This window comes from Anas platyrhynchos, chromosome 16 (genome assembly GCF_047663525.1).
Source record: "Anas platyrhynchos isolate ZD024472 breed Pekin duck chromosome 16, IASCAAS_PekinDuck_T2T, whole genome shotgun sequence".
NCBI classification, from domain to species: Eukaryota; Metazoa; Chordata; class Aves; order Anseriformes; family Anatidae; genus Anas; species Anas platyrhynchos.
The window spans coordinates 11926069-11946558 of record NC_092602.1 but is presented as its reverse complement, the minus strand read 5'-3'; the positions used below and the strand labels follow the sequence as shown (position 1 = coordinate 11946558).

The 20490-nt window shown below is 48.1% G+C and overlaps 1 protein-coding gene and 1 long non-coding RNA gene across 23 annotated transcripts in view; one reads left to right on the top strand and one right to left on the bottom strand.

Annotated features, from left to right (window-relative positions):
• Positions 1-2723: 2723 nt before the first annotated feature.
• LOC139998817 (uncharacterized) lies at positions 2724-7380 on the bottom strand. Of its 2 annotated transcripts, XR_011803798.1 has the most exons (3): positions 5601-6977; positions 3515-3645; positions 2724-3416 (listed from the first exon to the last, which is right to left on the bottom strand). It is a non-coding gene; the product is annotated as an uncharacterized lncRNA (long non-coding RNA). The 2 variants fall into 2 exon arrangements; XR_011803797.1 differs by having other exon boundaries at positions 2724-3645; positions 5601-7380.
• Positions 7381-8310: 930 nt separating this feature from the next.
• The window catches only part of FBRSL1 (fibrosin like 1), a 519307-nt gene continuing 507127 nt past the window's right edge, over positions 8311-20490 (top strand). For 8 of the 21 annotated variants that reach the window (XM_027469952.3, XM_027469949.3, XM_027469947.3 and 5 more), the window contains exon 1: positions 8318-8668. In XM_027469952.3, coding sequence (XP_027325753.1) covers positions 8372-8668 — 297 coding nt within the window. In that variant the 5' untranslated portion in view covers positions 8318-8371. Of the gene's footprint in view, positions 8669-20490 lie in introns of all 21 variants that reach the window. The other 13 variants (XM_027469945.3, XM_027469939.3, XM_027469940.3 and 10 more) reach the window with 6 other exon arrangements.

Here is a 20490-nt window from a genome sequence, read left to right as displayed (position 1 = left end):
GTTGCAGGCTACCTTCTTGTGAAATGCTTTCTGAAATTCAATACACCCCCCTTCTAAAGGCTATCAGTCCCCTCAAATTGAGGTTCTTTCCTTCCTTCACAGAAGTGAAATTAAATCAGTGAATCAGGTGAAGAACAACAGAAGATCAGCAACAGTACGAGGCACATGCAAAGAAGTAGTTAAGAATAATTCAGTATCTACTACACACCCGCTAACAGTGACCCACTGAATCTTCCCTCATCCCCTTTCATATACCTTCCAAATCTACCTCGCTTTTTAAAATGATTCCAGGCAGTTAATTCAACATCTTTCATCATTATGTCCTCCTAAATATCCTTGAATCCATGTCTGATCTAGCTCTTGCAAAGTCAGTCTGAGCCCTCAAAGACACCAGAACACGTAACTGGAGCAATTTGTTAGGCCTTGTCCATCCTGGGAATAAATTCCCCATTATAGCCATTGACAATAGCCAGGGTGAAGCCCTGCTTAACATTTGCCCAGCTCACCTACTTTCCATGAAGGGTAACTTGACCCGGTATAAATTATGCATCATTGTGATTTTGCCAGTCTACACTTGGGTTTTAGCCTGCTGCTGCTTCTCAGAGCTAAAACCCCCAGCACAGAGCAGTCTCTATTAGCAAGTCACCTAGCAGCTAGCCAGCTCCTCGCTCCCAGGGATTGTAATTAAGACAACACATCTTCCCGATGGTTGCTTCAAAGAGACAAACCCTTAATGGAGGGAACGCTGCAGAAGTGTTTTAGCACCTGTTTATCATAAGTAGCTGACCACGTGTTAAGTTATATTTGCTCTCCCTGACAGCCTTTATTAGGAGATCTCTGGAACTGGTGGATTGCCAGACATACTCTCTCCAAGATGCTCTTAACTAGAACAGAAAAACACGTTTAAAGCCTTAACTTTCAGGTTTCCCAGGGTTGTTTCTTTAAGGGAACGTTTTTCTTAGACTATTTGATGATTGATATTATAAACAGATTAAAAATAAACTCTATTTTAAACAAACGCAAATAGTAAAATGAGCACAACCTGTAACGCACTTGTAAAAAGAGACAGCTTCTACCCAGGGAGGATTCCCAGCAGCTGTAACGGCTGCCCCTAATAAAGCTGAGTTGATTTTAACTTTTATCCACCAATAAATGCCACCTACACATTACACGTTGTGTGCTGCAGAGGACGGCTGTACAGCAGCAGCATCCTAAAAGCAAGTAAAAGAGTCATTAAATAGATCACTGAGCCCAACAGGATTTAGGCATACCTAGTCAAGCAAGACATAGTACTTAGCTACTGAACACTGCGCTGCAGGCTTGCTTCTTTTTCCCCTAGACTTTACCCCTAGGAAGCAAGGCAGCGCATTCGCTGCAGTGCTCACAGCCTCCTGAAATCTGACCCATGCCTATGCAAATCCCCAGGCAGAGAGCATCAAACCCCAAAGGGCTGCAGGCAGGAGGCAAGGTGGCCCCATGGAACAAGTCCTGCAGCTGGAACCCGGGAGGGCAGACAGGCACAAATACACACAGCAGCTTCGGTAGAAGGGTGGGGAAGGCTCTACTGAGATGAAGTAGGCAAGAAGGAATCTCTGGAAGAAGAAGAAAAAAAAAAGAGAGAGATCTGAGATAACAGATAGTAACAGCAGACAGGATGCAAATGCTGAGTTTTTTTCCAGCAGTTTTACCACACAAGATCTCAGGAAGCACCAGTGCACAGGTGAGCAAATAGGCTGTTACTGAGAGAAATTGTGAGAGGAACCCTGTGCTTCTCTGTTCCTTAGTTTCCCCAGCCTAGAGTAAGCCCAAGATAATAGTTTTCTTCCTAAAACAATTTCAGGAGCTAAGTAGAGCACGCATGGTCAGACAAAATTAAGCTACTGTTATTATTTATTACCTTCTCTCACCCATGACAGAAGATGAAAAAGACATTTTTCTTGAAGAAAAGAAGAGCATTACAACACCTACTGTTCAACTGCAACCCATAAGCATGTAAAATATTAATATTTGGTTATAAAAAAAAAAAAAAAGATAAACTCCTTACCACCCACCCCTTCTAAAATTCCCCCTCCATCCTTTAATTCCTTAAGTCCTTGGAATTCAGGCAGCCAGCTCCGTCCTTACGGCAGAAAGGCTGCGGGCACCGGAGCTCCTACAGCTGCCCCAGAAGGGGCTGCTTTGCAGACAAACCTCCCCCCCCCCCCCCCCATTTTATGCTTTCTCAGGCCAGCAACTTCACCCTGGTGTCAGCATATGGAAGCAGTTAGCAAAGGAGGGGAGGGTCAGGTCCAGCCATCCGTGCACTGATTGCAAGCACACGCTTTCTCCCTAAGGCAAAAAAGTGTACTTGAACCTTTTGAAGCAGATAGGCTGGAGCTGATTTATTGGGGTGATTTAGATCTGTTAAAACAAATTTAATTTTGAATACAATTTTATATCAATTAACAGAGTCTCACAAGTGTAGCCATTAAGGATTCTCTTTCCAAAACCAAAGCCAAATATTCAAGATTTATGAGACTGACTTGCCATATTGGAAGTAACTAATTATTCGTAATGATTCTTTGTACTCTGACAGTGATTATGTATTTTCACTGCAAATGCCCACGATGAAGCAAGTGATAAAGGCAGTCCATGTTTGCAGAAGGGATAACAAGCAGCTAAGGCCTGATCATTTTGGCAAAGTATTGGGGTAGCAAGAGAAGAAACAACATAAAACAGCTAAGCCTGGTGACACAGAGCCCAGTTTATTTAACGTCCTGAAGTATGTTCTGGTGCATGTCAGAATTGTAATAAAAGCCTGTGGTCTCCCTTTATTGCCTTAAGCAATTCTGTATTTGGTTTATTTATTCTGACCTTTTGGTTGTCCTCCCACCTTGGACATGATAGTCTTTATCAGAGCAAGGCTTCACAGATTCAGCTCGCTCTGTTTGCAGCAGATCACGCAGCATGTTCAGGGTGAAAGGAACAATGCAGAATCGGGGCCTGATTCTCATTTGCACTGAAGTTTCTTCACCTTGCTCTGACAGCACAAGGCAGGGAAAGTTAAATAGCAGCCCTGCTTCCAGCTTCACAGTATGAAGGAAAAGTCTCTGGATTATGCTGCTCTAAGTAAAGTCCCTGGGAATCAGAAAATGATAGTTAGACGGGAACCAGCTAGATTTTCACACAGCCTCAGGCTAGAGAGAATACAAAAGCTCTGCCTTTCTCCTCTTTTCATAACTCGCAGTCCTGCCCCAGACACAGGAATAGAGTAATTGAGAACAAAGTCCCTGTTCCAGCGAGGTGTTCGGTGCCAGCAAGGTTAACGTTCAGGGGCAGGCTCGTGGCTCGAGCAATGCCACGTTTGCTGCCGGGATAGCTGCTGTTCTGGTGTCCTACTCACTCGGGCTGTGAGCAAGGGTCTCATTTCTGATCCTCTAAGAGCAAAGGCATAGCAAGTTGGTCATTAAAATCTGCAGCAGCACACATGTGATTAAAATGTTAATGTCAATATTGTAATCAAGGTCTGACTCACAGGACAGCTGGTAAGAGACTCGATCTGTATTGCTTGGCCCCGGTCACCTGCTGCAGACCAGGGTTACCAAAAGGTTGTGCCCCATCACATGGTGGGGGCTGGCATTTCCTGGGCTATCTGCGGGCTGATCCCTGAAAAGAGAAAAATCAGCTCAAGTGCAGGAGCCCTAATGATAAGTTTAGCTCTGTCTGTACTCCAGCAAGAGGAAAGCTCTTCTGTAAATGTCTCTGGTGCTGTCTAAGTTGCAGCTCTGTTACGAAGGCACTTCAGTGCCTGCTGGCTATCAGCAGTGCTGCTGTGAGCCTGGCCTCCTTCCTCGTCTCACCAGCCCCTCTCTTCCCCTGCTTCTTTCAGAATTTTCTGTGCTAGTTTATATTTAGCTGAGTTTTATCTATGTAGGCCCGTGGTAAATTTTGCCTGGTGTTGTCTAAGCACCGACAGAGCTTTAGTCTGCAGAGCTTCTTTTCAGTAAATTCAGGATTAATGAAGAAGGCCTCTCTATTGTTGGAATGTCTGATACAATTATGAACTGAATGAGCGGACCAGGCAGCAGTGGAGGGCTCCCAGGTTCATGGCAGAGAATTGTCTGTTTTAACATCCATCTGTTTTCATTCCCTCTGATCCATTATCATTCACCTAGAGTTATAACATGATGAATATCATTGTGTGGAAAGCCATTTGATGCTAGGGGGGAAAAAATCACTGTAGGTCTGCCTTCTATTGAAAATGTGAAATTGCCTCAGTAGAAGGAAAGGCACAATTGATTCAGAGATGCTGTTTCAAACAGAGGCATCCTTTCACATTTGGACTCTTTGATTTTGTTAATTTCTTTGGATGACCCGTCTGCCGCATCTCTCAACAAAATTATGTGCATACACAAGCCTGGGGGCTCCCACAGATAAATATTGATAACTGTAGTGCTATCAATGCACTTCTTGTTTTTACCTCCTATTGCAGAATTTGTGTAGTTAATTGGAAAAAATATATATTCATAATTTTCCCAGAAAGTGCACCTTCAGTTTGCATTCAGAGGGGCATTAAACTCCTGAATGAAAACAGAAAGGTGGGACAAGAATCTTGATGACCCTTGCTGACAGAAATAAAGAAAGGAACTTTACAGACAATTTCCACTGTCCTTGTTGGTCAGCAAATTTAGAAGCGAATGAAATAATGAGAACCAGAAATGCATATTAACGATGGAGGACCTAAAGCACAACAGGACTGAAATGAGTGCTACCAAGAGAAACTGCTGTAAATTCCCCGGTTTCTCTCTTTTAAGGACTTACCATTATAATTCACTTATAAGCAATATAGGAATTACCTTGTGAGTTAAGAGATGTAAGAATAAACGTAAGAAATAGCTCAGTGTAAATGTTCTTTTCTAGAAAGTGACTCTTAAAATATTGGTAAAGCAAATACAGTTGTTAAGCTCAATCCATTGTTTAACTGGGTGTATCTAAACTCCAGATCTTTCATTAACAACCATCTCGCAGAACTTGGTTATAGCTTTAAAATACCACGTATATGAAATATTATAGCACTGTCCTTTAAAGAAACAGGAGGAGAGAAAATGCTCCACTGGAAATCCACAGTCCAGCGAAACCCAAGGCAGATAACTGTCTGACTCCCCACTAGCCTGTAATTACCAAAGCAAGTGGTTAGACGTAGCTATCTCCCTTGTTTAATTGGCACGCAAAAGATTATAGGATTTTATTAGGACACAAATGACACCAATACAAGTGTGATTGAGGCACACAATGCCTGAATGACTATTTGCATTAAGAGGCTTTGTACTACACATGGGATTTCTACCTTTGGTTTTAAATTGCTTAAATTTAAATGACATTTCTATGCTACATTTTAAAAGGGTGATATTTATTTTAGCTATTGTTTAAGTAAGGTATGGCAAAGCTGTTGCCAGACATGAGAAATCCTTCTAAAAGAGCCTGTCAGGCCCAGGTGGAAGGAGGCTAATTTTCAGCTGCTCTGTTATTGCAATTAGATGAGGAATCTGAGGAAAGCAAGGAAAGGTAGGCATTACAGTCCCCATATAAAGCCTTTCATGGGTTAGATTCCAGCTACCTACTGGTTCCTGTTGCACCAGGGCTAGGGCATGGGTCTGAGGAAGCGATCATCCTTGGCGATGATTGAATGGGAACACAGGTGGCAGGAGACTTTCCTGGCTCCCCTTGCTTCCACAGCGCTCCCACTAACGCTGGATCTCCTTCATAGATTTTTTCCCTGCTTATTTATGAAGCTCAGTGGACTTCTTTAGGTTTTATTTCACAACATCTTTCTACTCCTCTTGCATTCAGAACTCGAGGTTACCCCCCAGGGAAGGGGAAAGCAGCTGAACAGGTGAGGAATGGAGCCAACTTAGTCAAATGGAGCAAAGCCAGCCAAACACAAGGAAGGGAGTACCCAGGAGTGATGCTAACGTGTGGTAATATCTAACCGTATGCAATAAAAAACGATAACGGGAGGATTAAATCCTGCTACTATTGCAGTGCATGGTACAGCTGCTGCACTGTGTGGGGGCCTGGGTCCACAGACGCCTCGCTCCGCTCTGTCCCTGGGGCTGGGCCACACACAGCCGCTGTGGGGCCACCAGCTCGGGCCCCTTCCAGGATGGCCTGGGGACAGAGCCCTGGCCAAGGCCTGGGGGTGACCCCAGAGCGAGGAGAGGGCCTGGAAGAGCTGGGAAACAAGGAGGGAACTGCGGCCTCCTCCTGCACCACAGAGCTCAGGTGAAGCCTCGGCAAGGCGGATGGATGCAGAGCAGGGGGTACTGAAGGGGGAAGGGTCTCCTCTCTCCCTGTCTGTGCCCTGGCCTTTGTGCCCAGCTCCCCTGCACCCTCCTCATCATCTTGTCCCCCAGCTTGTTTGCTGGCTCAGCCCTCGGCTTGTCCATCACCCCCAACTTGTTCCTCATCCCTCCGTTCATCATTCCCATAACTCATCCCTCAGCTTGTTCCTCATCCTTTTCATCTTGTTCCCCCAACAACCCCCAGGTTGTTCCTCAGCCCATCACACAACCCCCAACACATCCCTCAGCTTCCCGCTGGCCCTGCACCTCCCAACTCATCCCTCAGGTTGTTCCTCACCCCTCTCTTCATCCTGTACCCCCCAACTCATCGCTCAGCTGGTTTTTGCCCCCCAACACCCCTCAGGTTGTCCCTCACCCCTCTGTTCACCTCATACCCCCACCTCATCTCGCAGGCTGTTTTGATCCCCTGACTTCCCTCAGGTTGCTCCTCAGCCCATCGCGGGACCCCCAACTCACCCCTCAGCTTTCCCCCGGCACTTCACCTCCCAGCTCACCCCTCAGCTTGTTCCCCATCCCTCTCCTCATCTCCTACCCCCCAACTCATCCCCCAGCTCGCTCCCCGTCCCTCTGTTCATCTCACGTCCCCTACCTCATTCCTCAGCCCCTCACGCGACCCCCAACCCACCCCTCAGCTCCCCCTGCCCCTTCACCTCCCACCCCATTCCTCAGCCCCCGCCTCATCTTCCAAGCCCCCTCTCTCCCCTCGGCTCCTCCTTTTGCCCCTCGCCCTCCCCTCGCCCCCAGCAGCTCCCCCGGCCGCGCCGCCCTCCATTTCCCCAGCGGGGCAGGGAGGAAGGGAGGCGAGACGGGGACCCGCGGCCGGGCCGGGGGGGGGGAAAACTTTTCGGGGCGGCGAGGGCGGGCCTCGGCTCCCCCGGGCTGAGGCGAGGCGAGGGGCGGGCGGCAGCAGCAGGAGGAGGAGGAGGAGGAGGAGGAGGAAGGGGGGGGGCCGGGGGCACGGCCGGGCCTGCGCCGGGGAATGACGCGCAGCTGGCAGCCCTGCTCATGCGCGGCCGGCCGGGCGGTGCTAGCGCCGCGTCCCAGCTCGGGGAGAATGGGGCGGCATCCGGGCAGCGCCGACTGAGCGCCTTCGGGGGGCCGGGGCCGCGCCGCGGGCGGCCGGGCTGGGGCCGGGGCGGGCGAGCGAGCGAGCGCCAGCCGGCAGCGGGCGGCGGCGGCGGCGTTGGGGGCGCCGCGCCCGAGGGGGGCTGCGAGCCGGCGGCGGCGCCCGGCGAGGAGGGGTCGGCGGCGGCGGCGGCGGCAGCGGGGGCTGCCCGGGGATTGTCTGGCTCGCTCCGCGGCAAGAAAGTTGGGCGGCGAGCGCGGCGGCCCCCGGCCGAGCAGCGAGGGGGGCCCCGGAGCGGTGCTGCCCACCCACCCCCCCGAGGGAAGGGGGCGCCGCGGCTGGATTTATCCCGAGCTGGGTCGAGCCTCCTGGATCTGCCTCTCCGCTTCCTCGCCGAGTGAACCCGAGGTGTCCTCGTCCTGATCCAGAAATACCCCCCCCGCCGCCGCCACCTCCTCTCTTTTCTCCCCTCCTCTTCCCGTCTACTGCTTTTTTTTTTTTTTTTTTTTTTTTTTTTTGGGGGGGGTGGGGGGGGCGGGGGGTGGAAATTTGTCAAGGTCATTCCGTGGATTTAATATTTTTTTTTGTGTGTGTGTGCCGCGAGCCCCACCGCCACCCAGCCTTGCTCTGTGGATTATCATCGCCCTGGATCCGAGGGTCTGAACAGCAGGATTTTTTGTTGTTGTTGTTGTTGATTATTTTTTTTTAATTATTATTATTATTATTATTATTATTTTTTGAGGGCTCCGGGGTTTGGAGAGGGGAAGCGGTGAGTTGGAGGGGGGCGACTTTTCTCCACCCCCCGCGCCCCCCCCGCCCCCATCCTCCCCCCCCACCCCCGGCCTTATTTTTATTTTTTAATCCCCCCCGCTCCTCCCCCCCCCACTCCCCCCCCACCCCGTTCCCCTATATTATTATTATTTTTTTTTCATCCTTTCATTTTTGATTTGCTTCTTCTCCGGCGATGGATGGCAAAATCCGGCAGAGCCGGAGGTCGCGGTCGCAGCGGGACCGCGTGCGGCGGCGGGAGGCGGCGGCCCGCGACCCCCGCAACCAGAGCCCCTCGTCGGGCTCCGAGAAGGAGCCGAGCCCCGGCAAGGAGAACGGCGGCGGCCAGAACTGCACCGCCCCGCGGGGCCCGCCGCCCGCCGCCCGCACCGCGCGGCCCCCGCGCCGCCGCCGCCGCGAGTCCAGCTCCCAGGAAGAGGACCTGATCGATGGCTTTGCCATAGCCAGCTTCAACACCCTGGAAGCCCTGGAGGTAGGAGCCGAAAGGGGACCGGGAAAAAAAAAAAAAAAAAACAAAAACACAACAACCAACCAACAAAAAAATATATATTTTTAAAAATGGGAAATGAATCGGGGTGCTTGCACGCTGCTGATTTTTTTGTAGATGCCAATTACTGCGCCTTCATCACGCTGTCAGCCCTGCAGGGATGCCGGGCAGCACCGCTCGCAACTTGCTGCAGGCTGGTGCCCCCCTGCCCCCCCTTACCCCGGGTCCCCCCTCCTGTCCTCCTCCTTCCTCCCCGGCCCCCCCCCGGCTCGCGGAGTTTGTGTTTGCGTTGCCAGAAGGTTACTTTATCTGTCTCCGGAGATTGTTAGCAAATGGCTAGTGTTTGACATTTTGTGGAAAAGAGATGTTTAAATGGATAATAATCCCTTGGTTGTAATTCCCATTTTTGAAGTAATTGAACAAATTCTTCATCTCTTGTTGACTGTACATATTTTTCTGGTGTTAATAGGCTGGCAAAAAATATTGCTTGTCTAACTTATTACAAACAATATTTGCTGAGCAAATACTGCCTGCCTTGTCTGAGCTAAGTTAAGCAGAGCAGGAAATTTAATATTTTCAGAGGGGCATTGACAAACAAAGACTTTGGCTTTTGGTTTTTGTTTTGTTTGTGTACGAGGGGAAGAAGTGAGCTGTCGAGAGGGAGGGCACCCAACAAGTCGCTCGGTAGGCACAGGAACTTGAGTTCCAAGTACGTATGAGCCACCCTGGTGCCTTTGCCCACTTTGACGTGCTGCGTTGAAAAAACGTGGGCAAAGTTTTGGGTTTGCTCTCTGCCGCAGATTTCCTCTCACTATTAGCCCACGTTACAGTAATGAAGGATTTTGTGGAGGTTGGTGAGTAAGTTCAAGTTTGCCCTGGGATCCCTAGCACCTTTCGCCCAGACCTTGGGATCCCCTTTGGCTCTCTGTCCTGCTCGGGAAGTCCTTGGTGCCTCGGCCATCAATTCCAGTGCTGGGATGGTGGAGTTGTGGCTTGGGGAGCCTGGCCCTCCTCCCTCGCCCACAAAAACACAAATTAGGCAGGCGGCGAGCAGCCTGTACGTGTACGTGCTGGAGTGGGAACGTGACCGGTGCTGGGCTGGTGACTGGTATTCTTTGGCCTCTCGCAGCGTCATTTGTGGGGTGTTGTCCTAGCAGGAAAGCCAGCTACTTTGTCTACACACAGCTGATAATGAGCAAGCGATCCGCTTATGTGTGCCTTTACACAAGTGCCATAGACCTGTCTGTGTTATTATTTTTTTTTCTTGGGCATGCTCTTAGTCAAATCTGCATCAGCAGATAGGTCCAATTAAAGCCCTGAGTCTCTGCCGAGCTGTCAGTGAAGAAAGTAAAATTCATCTTCTTGCAGAAATTTTCTACCATGATGAGCACATTATCAGGAAATAGAATTCAAATGATAGCACAGTCCCTCCAGGGCTGCAGGGGAAACTCAGTGCTTTTCAAATGGGATATGCCTTGTTATCAAACCAACCAAACCGTAACCTTGATAATAGGGCACGTGAGGGTAGAAGGTGACCTTAAACTTCTGCCACCCCAAAGGACATCTGGCTGGGGAAGCACTTCTGTTTTTTTTTCCTTAAAAAAAAAAAAGTACATATAAATCTTTATGAACTGTGCCCTCTGGAATTCTTACACTAGCACCTGAAATTAATTGATTCCTTCTGTATTTACCTGCGTGCAAGAGGATACGTGTGCCTGAGCATCTCGGGGTAGCAGCTGGCCCATCAGAAGGAGCAGCGCGAGCAGCGCTCCCCGCTTTCCTGCAGGTCCTGACCCAGGAGGTATCTGGCATTTGAGGCGCTCCGGGAGCCCTAATGATCTCGTGTATTCCATAAGTTGCAGCAACAGGAAAGAGGAGAAAATGCTCTGCATTGTGTGAGCTTTCCTTCGAGAAGTGCAGCACCGCCTTTGACAATGGGCGACGTCTGGCAGATTTGGTGTAGCAGCAAGCGAAGGGGATTATCGAGACAAAACTACTTTAAAGCAGCATATGCCCATGTAAATGACTGAAACTGCAAGGTCATTTTGCGTGGTGTGGAGCTGTGCTCTCTAGTGTACTTGACTGCAACAGGTGGTTTTCTTCTGGGTTGGAGGAGATTTGCATTTCAGTCAGTGTGTGTATATATAATTTTTTTTATTTTTTATTTTTTTTTAAGAGGACTTAAAATCTGCTGCAATGATGTTTAGGAAATAAATAAGAATTGAAATCCTCCATGTCTCCATCACAGCACACGAAGGGGGAGAAAGGATAAAAGTGAGTGCCCAGCCTAGGAACTGTACTGAACTGAGAAAGTCTGCTTTATTTAATTTATAATCCTAAAAGGAGCTTTTGTTGCATATGTGGTAGTTCGTTGTGATCCTTTCTTCTGTTCTTCTTCTGGGTTTGTTTTTCATTAGATGTTACAGTGATCTGCGATAAAGCTTAATAGGCTAGCTAGGTTTTGGGTTTCCCCCTGGAAATTAAATTTCTCAATGGTTAGGCAGAACTTCGACAGAAATGTTTGGAAGAGGCAAGGGTTTTTCTGTTTGTTTTTCTCTTTATCTCAAAATACTGTGAATTCCCCTTCCCCACTTCAGAAAATTCTCACCGCTGGTGTTCCTGTAAATAATGGGTGCTTTATGTATGCCTCCCGCGTGTTGACCTGGTGATGCGAGCAGTTAAGGTTAATGCTGAGGGGTGGCTTTATGAAGTCTCTTCTAGCTCCTTCGTGTGAATTTTGGATTTTTTTATTTAACTAGCAAGGCAGTGTTTTCCTGGCAGTTGTCATCTGAAAACATCGCATCTTGCTTCTGTGGTAATAGTTTGTGATTCGACTTGCAGCTCCCCTATTCACGTAAAGACAGATTTGATTATACATATATATTTTAAGGAAAAAACCCGAAAGCCCACGGATGCAGCAGCAGCCTCTTTCTGCGCGTATGAAATTAAAACTTCCCCTTTCCCTTCCTTCCCCTGAATCTTCTCAAATAAATCCGTTGCCGTGCAGCTGGTGGGTGTGCAGGGCATTTTGTTTTCCACCCGGCCACGACTTTGAGGCTGAAAACCTGGGACCCGAGTTGGCCATGACCACCGGCACGGGCGGCCTGGACACGGCAGGTGCTGCCCAGGAGATGGGTCCTGAGCCGTGGCGAGGAACGGGGGATTTCTGGCCGCCTCCCGAAATGAATGGCACGTATGTGAGCATGTGTGTGTATTCATTACGTTCAGATGAAGCTGCTAATTATTCTTGAAGGTGATTGGTGAATCAGAGTGAGAGAAGCTAAATGAGTGAGTCGGTAGTTGAGGGCTCTCTCTGATCATCGCTGTTCCTTTCAAGTACAAAAAACAGCCCTAAAAGGGAACTTCATCAGAATGTTAATGAATGCGATCTTTGAGAGCAATTGTTCTCCCAAAGTAGTTGTAAAGACAAGGGGTTGTGTTTTCTTTTTGGCTTTTGTTTATCAATTTTACAGATTCCAGCAAAGCTTTGGAACACTCTGTGGAAATTTTAACTTTCGTGGTGTGTACGTAAGGGTTGTGGTTTCTCTTTTCTCTTTTTTTTTTTCCCCCTTTAAGGAATGTTTAACCTATTTATAGCATCTCCTGGAGAATCCACTTGCAAACACGCGTTGAGCGGCGCGGTGGTAGGTCCCCTGGCCAAAAAGCCAGGCCTTTTAATTCGCGCCCAGCTTGTGGAAGCGGCGCTGCCCTCGCCAGCAGGACGGGCACCCTCAGCCCCCGGGGGGGGCAAGAGCCTTGCCCCCTCTTGTGTTTGCTCCTAGCTGGAGACCCGGCAGCACTGACACTGCTCTGGTGTCACTCCGGAGTCACTCTGGTGTCACTGGGTTCAGAAAGCCCCATGGTGATCGCAGGCTTCTGGCCAGCATCCATGAGCTCTTCAGCTGTTATCTTGATAAGGCTGTTCTCACATGTGTGCTGTACACTGTGCTGTTACTGTTGCTCTGATCTCCCATTGATAAGAAAACCAGTGTATTTAACTGCAACTTCCTGTTCCAAAGGTTTTCTGCTAGTTCCACTGGCCTGGCCGGGTGGCTGCTGCTTTGCGATCGTGTCGCTGTGCGCCTGCTGTGCGCTGGACGTTGTCTGTGCCTCACCGTCTGTTTTAAAACAAGCTTCTAGACGTTAAATATTTTTTCCTTCTACTTAATTGACAAGTGATTGTGTATCGAGTTAGTGATTCTGATGGACAGTTATTTCTTAAAAAAATATATATATATATAAATGTTTTCAACTGCAGGAAAACCAGTAATTTTTAGACGGTGCTGTAAAGGCTCTCGGTGCCTTTTGGTTTTCCTGAAGGCTTGTTAGCCTTCTCTGATTTATTCTCCTCACTGTTGATTTTGCATCTTCTCCAAAGCAGGTACTTACGATGTGTTTTTGCTGCTGTTGAGGAGCAAGAGGCTGTTAATACAGAGGCGCTAAAGCAAAGCAGCTCCAAGGGGCACGTTCTGCAGAGCCTGAACATCTGCTTGGTCGCATGTGCTGTACGTGGACAGGAGCGAGAGGAGCTAGGTGTCCTGCAAAGCACAGCAATGGGTGAGGATCTGGCTCTGCTGCTGGAGCTTTTTGCCCTGTCAGCAAATCCAGCCAGGCAGCGCAGAGGCAGAGCTGTGTGGTGGCACTGATGTCACTGGGCAGTATTGTCAGCGGGTGGCATTGTTGGTGTCACCGGGTGCAGGGCCACTTGCACAGCAGGAGTGGCAGCGTGCGCGGCGAGTACAGGTACTGCCAGTGTGGTGTTAGCACTTAGTGCCATTTAGCATAGCTGTGGTGTCGTCAGAGAAGGGAAGTGGCTTGCTTACCTGAGGCCCGGCTGTGAAACGCCCACGTTTTTCAAAATCCAGGTAAAAATCCCTGCTGAGACCTCTTAAAATCTTAGAAGATTCTTCTGTGTGAGCTCTCTGCAGCAATAACTGCTCGATCTTTCTTCAGCAGCCTGAAACGTGGGGTAAAAGGTGAGACGAAGCTTGTTGAAGTGTAGGCATATAAGCACAGAGAAATTGAGAAGACAAATTATAATTAATTTAAAAAATATATATGTATTTAAAAATAGAACGGTGTACTGCACAGATAAGATTTTTGGATAAAAGGGCTGTAATAAAGCTAGTGTTCTACTTAATCCAAATGATAGATGATACTCAATCCAAATCAGTGTTTACTTGTAGTAATGCACTTGACTTCTTGTCTAGAGAGAACTGAAAACTTTATCGTCCTCCCAGTATGCTAATGAGATCCTCTTTTTATTTTTAATCTCAGTTATTTTGCAGAATGAGCCTGAATATTAGCGTTTCTTTCAGGGAAAATGAGGGCGAGAAGGGGAGCCCGGTAGGATGGGCTTAGCCTGGTGTATGTCACTTTGTCTCTGAGAGATGCCTGCCTGGCAGAAGGGCTGACGTATCGCACGACTGCCCCTCTTTAAACATCCATAGACTTACGGAGATGCAACACCCAGGCTGCAGAGTTACCCCGACGCTGAGGTACCTGCAGCAATCTTGCTTCTTCCCGCGACGTTAACATTTTGGGGTGTTTTCTTCCTCTTGGTATCCTTGCCGTGGGGTGTGGAGTTGTCCGGGTGCTGCAGGCTGCTGCCCTCCGCCTCAGGCTTTGTGGTCTGGGTGGGTTTGTGTCTGTGGATCCAAAGAGGTGCCGCGGCGAGGTCCTTGCTGCAGCTGCCGCGGTGGCAGGGAGCTTCGTGCGCTTTGTCTGCAGTGCTGCAGCGAGCGCTAGGGAGCGAACAGCATGGGCCAAATCAAAGCAGCCAATCCTGCCCGACGCAATACGTTTTTTCCCCTTTCTTTTTTAAATAAAGTTTTTTGAAATACAGTATAGAAGACGTGCACCTTGGTACCAGTCGTATGAGAACATCCTGCTGTAAGTGAGAACAATTTCCAATTCAGTGCACTTTAATGCCTCCAGTTTATCACAGTAAAGGTATAAAAGAGTTTTATGTAGGTGAAGTGGCTCTTGCCGATTAAATATCTTCTGGCTGTGCTGTGTTCCAGCACGACGGGTGCTTCCACTGCTCCAGCCCTGCTCCTTGTGCAGTCTGGATGCTATTTTACCTGCCCTGCTCCATCTCTTTGAACACCTGCCTCTTTTACAAAAACAATGAGCTTTTAAGTAGGCTGTTCAGGTGGTGAAAGGAGACCCAGTCTTGGTGTCACTAATCCAATAGGTGTAACATGGAGGTGAGCATTAAATGAATTCAGAGGAGCCTCTGCAACGCGTGACCGAGCCTGGGGACAGGAGAGTGGTGGTTTGGGGACTTAGTTATATAGGACAGTGTGGATCCGAAGTTCAGAAGTACCGGGCGAGAACAGGTACTGAGGCAGCTCTGTGTGCAGCGCTGGCGTGGTGCGGGATGAATGGAGAGCGTTTCCTGTGCAGCTCAGTCTTGCTTCAAGCCAAAAAGAGACTAAACTTGAACAAAAGTTGCATCTGCAAGGTCAGTGGTTGGCATGGATAAGGGGATTGAAGGGATCAAAATAATTTCCCTGCGCTGCTGGCTGCAAAACATGGGCTTATGGCACTGTTCCTGTCTCTCCCTTTGTGCTCAAAGCAAAGCTTTTTTAATCTTGTGCTGCCTATGTATAGTTGTGCCACACAGACGTGGCAATTTGAAGTCAAACACTCTATTTTAGGGGCTCTTGGGCTCTGTCAGCAGGCCTAGGGAGCTGCTTGTCTCCTCTGCCTAGCGCATGCCTTGCAGGATGGTGCCGCTGCTCTTTCCTGAATGTGCTGTGATGGAGACATGCAGAAAATGTGTGTGTGGTGTGTTCGTGCCTGTAGTCTAAATGCAACGCCTGTAGTGCTTGCAGTTGGATAGCATTGCATTATCTTCCCCTCCAACAGATGTTCTTTCCAGATCTGTAAAAATGACTGTAATTGTTTGGCATTTTTAATTTCTTTTTTCACCTTTAAACATAGATTGGTTTGTTCTGAAGCTAATGTATCTCTGTTTTAGTATCTACTTAGTGAGATGCTTAGGTTAGGAGGGAGCACGAAGCCCAGGCTGGGAAACAGATGATTATTTAGGGCTTCAGGGTGTTCAGCGGGCTGTGGTGTGCTGCTGGACACCGAGGTCACTTCTTTAACCCCTCCTGTTGGTCAGTGAGATCGGAGTCTGCCCTGGTAGCTCTCACTTCTACAGGAGAGCTAAAAACCCAAAGCAATTTAGGGGAAGAAACATTTTATTAAACCATACAGTGGTACCAAGTGCATCAGCTTATAAATACACTATTGCTCTTGATTTCTTCTGGAGCTCATAAATGTCTCTTGCACTGCTAAGAGGATGTGCAGCGTCTCTTCTCCATCCAGCCCAAGCACAAACTTGCACGTGGGGGGAGCGAGAAGCAAGGTAGTGTGCAGCTAAGAGATGTTTATGGAATCAGTCAAACCTGATATAAAATAATTATGGTGTTTTGACAGCTTGTTAATAACTTGCAACCATAGGAAGAAATAGAATTACAGCATTCTTGGTCTTTGATGGAACCTTGGCATCTCTTTCAGATTGTAAAATTAAAGAAAAAATGTGAAAGCCATTAAAATAGTTGGACGTGGTGCCTGGGAAAAATGATGGGCCGCTTAATTGAAAAAACGCTTCATTCCAGTTGAAGTTCATTGCAGTTTGTTTCTGTCTAGCTCCCAGGATCCATAATGGAGAAGGGAGAGGGTCAATACCCCAAAACATGTCCGGGAGAGGGTTTTTTGGGTGTCAGTCAGTTCATCATCTTGTCTGTGAATGAAGTGGAAGGAAATTCTAGCGAGCATTAGACACAAGAGAAGTCTTGTCACCTGTAATGACTAAAATCCCCTGAAGTGTTGCCAGCATGTACTTTAGGAATCATATAATTATATGATTATTGAAAGAGACATAAAAGACCTCATGGCAAAAACCTTAGAAAGGGGGAGGGAGGGAATCCGTATGCAAATGAAGATGCACAGAATTTGCTGTCGCTTTTTTTTTTCTAGTTATTTTTCAGTCCAAGGCTCGGTAATTGCTTTTATGGGGATTACTTAATAAAACTGGGGCATGAAAAGGAGGGAGAACTGTTTATGCTGTGTCACAGGACTGGCTGGCATTCTTATGGAGCTGGAGCATAAATGAATTTTAAAAGTAAAACTACAAAGTGTGGGTTTTCTGCTAACAGAAAATAGCTATTTGTTGTAATGTTATCCTACAATAAAAGTGTTTTGTGGTCTAGCGGTTAGCAGAGGGGACCGGAAGGAGAGATAATGGGGTTTTCTTTCTGACTCTGCCACAAGCTTCCTGCCGGAGCCCTGGGCACGTCTGTCTCCTGCCGTGAGCCTCGCCTCCACCCGACCGAGCTGGAGGTGCCCGCGGAGGCTGCGTCCCCTCCTTGGGGGCTCCTCTCGTTGCTAAATCACCCGGGGGAGAGGTGGTGCGCGGGCAGAAGGTGTCTTCGTGCCTCCTAGCGCCTAGGAGCCGTGGCGGTGCAGGAGCTGGGAGCACGTGCATGCATCAGTGTCTCTCGGCCTCCTTTGTCATTTCAGTAGCTTGCAGCCAAGGTAGAAATCTTCCCGTGTGAACCACCAGGGAAGATTTTTCCCTTTCCCCCCACCTCAGGTTCTTGCTGTGGTGTGTAAGCGTGTCTCACAGGGGATGTGCTGCCCATGAGCGTGCTGCATCTGCATAGCACTGGAAGTGTAACCTCAGTGGTAGATCTTCCTGGGCTTCACTTCTCTGTCTCCTTAGAATTAAAATACAGCTCCGGGTTTGGGGAGTTTAAGTTCTCCCTTTTCCTTACTGATGCCTGGGATTTATAATCCCGCTGCTCCTAGAAGCGCTCGTTCAGGCATTTACTAGGGAACTCTCCTGATGCAGAACAGACCCATATCTCAAGAGAGGTTTTGTTGCAAGATAGGCAAAAATCTCCTTCCTTTTTTTCTCAGACTTAGTAAGGCATTTGGTGCATTAGAAAAAAAAATCATACTGCTATTAGTGTCGAGTTACTGAATATTTTGCAAGGTTCTCTGCAGGAAAAAGAATAACATTTGCTCTGGTATTCTAGTCTGAAGCTAAATAGCACCAAATTGTGATCTGAGTTTGCAAATGTGATTTTTAGCTGAAAATGACAATGGTTTTCCAACCAGATGGATTCTATAACGTGCCTGCTATCAGCTCATCCATCAAACTCCACAGATGTCTGTACATTCACTGCAGAGTGTGCATGGCGGTGGTGCTGATTCCATTGGGCACCGATGAACCTGTTCAAGCCCCATTGCCGGGGTGCCGCTCGCAGCCTGGCCCCGCAGGTCCTGATGGCAGATCTGAGGTGAGCAGCCTTCTCCGGTCCTTTTCCTTGCTGTGGGGCCGGCTGCCCCTGTGGGGTCGGTGCACCTCGGAGAACTGTTTTGAGGCTATGAAGCAGACAGCGATGTTTCCTGTGCTGTTTGTGTCGGGGAGGCGGGTAATGGAACAGAAACGAGCGCCCCTGGGCTGCACATGGTCTGTGACTGGGTTCATGCAGCTCTCGCTTTGCTTCCACATCGCTGGGTGACGCTAAGTCACGTAGGGTAAGCGACTTACAAATTTACATTTTTTGTATTTGCATCCAGCCAGAAGCGCTCACAGCGTCGATCAGAAGCAGGTTCCCATGACTGTTATGAAATCATCTGTATGAGTTTTAGGCTTTTTGCAGGAAAAGATGATATCTTTAGCAGCTGTTGGGAGATGAGGTTTTCTAGAGCCTCGTGTTAGCATCAAACCCTCGGTTAAAAAATGAGCTTGTGTTTTGGCAGGTACAGAGCATGCCACTTCCAAAGCAGAGGTTATGAACTGGTGTAGCGAGGGCCTATGTCTAATGTAAACTCCCAGATGATGACCTCAGATAAACAACTGTATGGAGCTTGTTTTCGTAATAGGTTCCCAGGAATTATTTCTGAAGTTGCTGAAGTTGGTCTTTTTTAAACAAAAAAAAAGAAAAAAAGAAAAAAAAAAGCTGTTTCCAGACAGCACATCTTTGGCTTCTTAGCTTCAGTGTGTTATGTCCCGAGAAGCACATCAGTGGCTGTGCGGTGCCTGAGCTTTGAGGTTCCTGGTCCCTGGGCATGCCTTGCTTTGAGGCAGGCCATCCCATGTGCTACTGGTCATTTAGATCTTCCTCTCCAACAATTCACACGACAAATAATTTTAAGACCATCCCTTTCCTTTTACTGCTCACGTGGCAGGTGGCACCGTGGCCGTGAGGAGGTGCGAGGCTGTGTGTGGGACTGGGGAACCCCTGTGTGTGTGGCAGGGGGGAGCTGTGTCTGCCTGCAGCCAGGCCTAGTTTTGGGGAAGTGCCACATCTGGGCTTCATGGCAGCAGGCAGCAAAGCTGGGGAGGGGGTCTGGGAGCTGCACTGTCCTCTCCTCCGTGGTCCTGTCCTCCCCATTGATGGAGCTGGCACCAGGCATGGGCTTGTGAAGGTGCAGTCGTGGGGAGTGTGCTCCAGCATCGGGACTAGTAAGCCAGCAGCTTCTCTTGGTGTGCTTCTTGCAAGTAAATGCAGCTTTCCAGCATTTTTTTTCCTTGTTCACAGTTTGTTTTTTAGGTAATTCTGATTTTCTGCTAATTACAGCAAGCAGTTCTCACTGTTTGTGTGCGCTTACCTGGGCCAAAAGGAGCGAGCACTGAGATGGAGGAATGCATTTTTGTCTCAAGCGATACACAAATTCTTTTTGTTCTTTTACGTCTCCCTCCCTCTGTGCATGTGTATGTTAAAATTCCCATTCCCTGTTTATAAATGTTTAGCAGCTGAAGTCACTGGTGTTTTTCATAGTATTACCTTTGTGAGGTTGAGAACATAAGCAAAATGTGATTCTTCACTCAGTCTCTGCTGAATACTGTAGGAATAATGAGTCTGTGCCTAAAGCATAAACCAAGACACAAAACGCATGCCAATAAGAATACAGGCCTGGGGGAGCAAATAAAGTGTAGCGTATTTTACCAATTGCACTGGAGCATCCCTGTACGTATTCAGGGGCTGGGTCGGCCGTGGCGTGAGGCTGTCCTTCCTGATGGCAGCGAGCGCTGTGCCTTTCTCCCTTCCCCCACGTAAGACAAACAGATTGACGTGTCTGGGGAGAATGACAGCGTGCAGCACTGCAGCTTAACCAGTGCGGCTCTGGAAGCAAAAAGGCAGGGGGAAAAAAAAAAAAAAAAACCAACACAAGTGGCTGCATGTCTTCATGGCGATGGAGTCTTTTTGAAAAGAGCAAATGCCACTGTCTTGCAACATATTCCTGAGCTGATGAAAAGGAGAGAAATTGGTCGGAGATTTTGCTGACAAGGGACTCGCCGTCCCATGGCTTACACTGCCCAGGCAGCTGCCAAACTAGAACTGGTGTCCTGCCTTTTTCTGGGGGATGCAGATAGCTCCCAGGAAGGTCAGAATTTGGGTTACGGCTGAATTATAAGGTAAAATCTTTGCAGTGACGTGCAGATTTTTTTTTTAGACTTTCTAGTTCCTCTAATAATACGTTGTCAAGCTTTAAAGCTGAATGAACTTTAAATATCAGCTGTGTTTAACAGCATTTAATCTTCTTGTTTTCTATTTTTTTCAGCCTGAATAAAGAAATAGTGTTGTGTTTTCTGTAGATTATGGTCATTGGAATGTTTTGCCTCTCTTTTTAATTAAAGAATGAGATTCTGGTTGCCCAGTTAGTGCTGCTCCCCTTAATGTTGAAAGTTCATCCTTTGCCCCCAGTTTTTGGTGTAGATTTTTCTCTGAAGTGTTTAAAAACCTGTATCTGAAAGACCTAATTGGTGTTGATATTTCAGT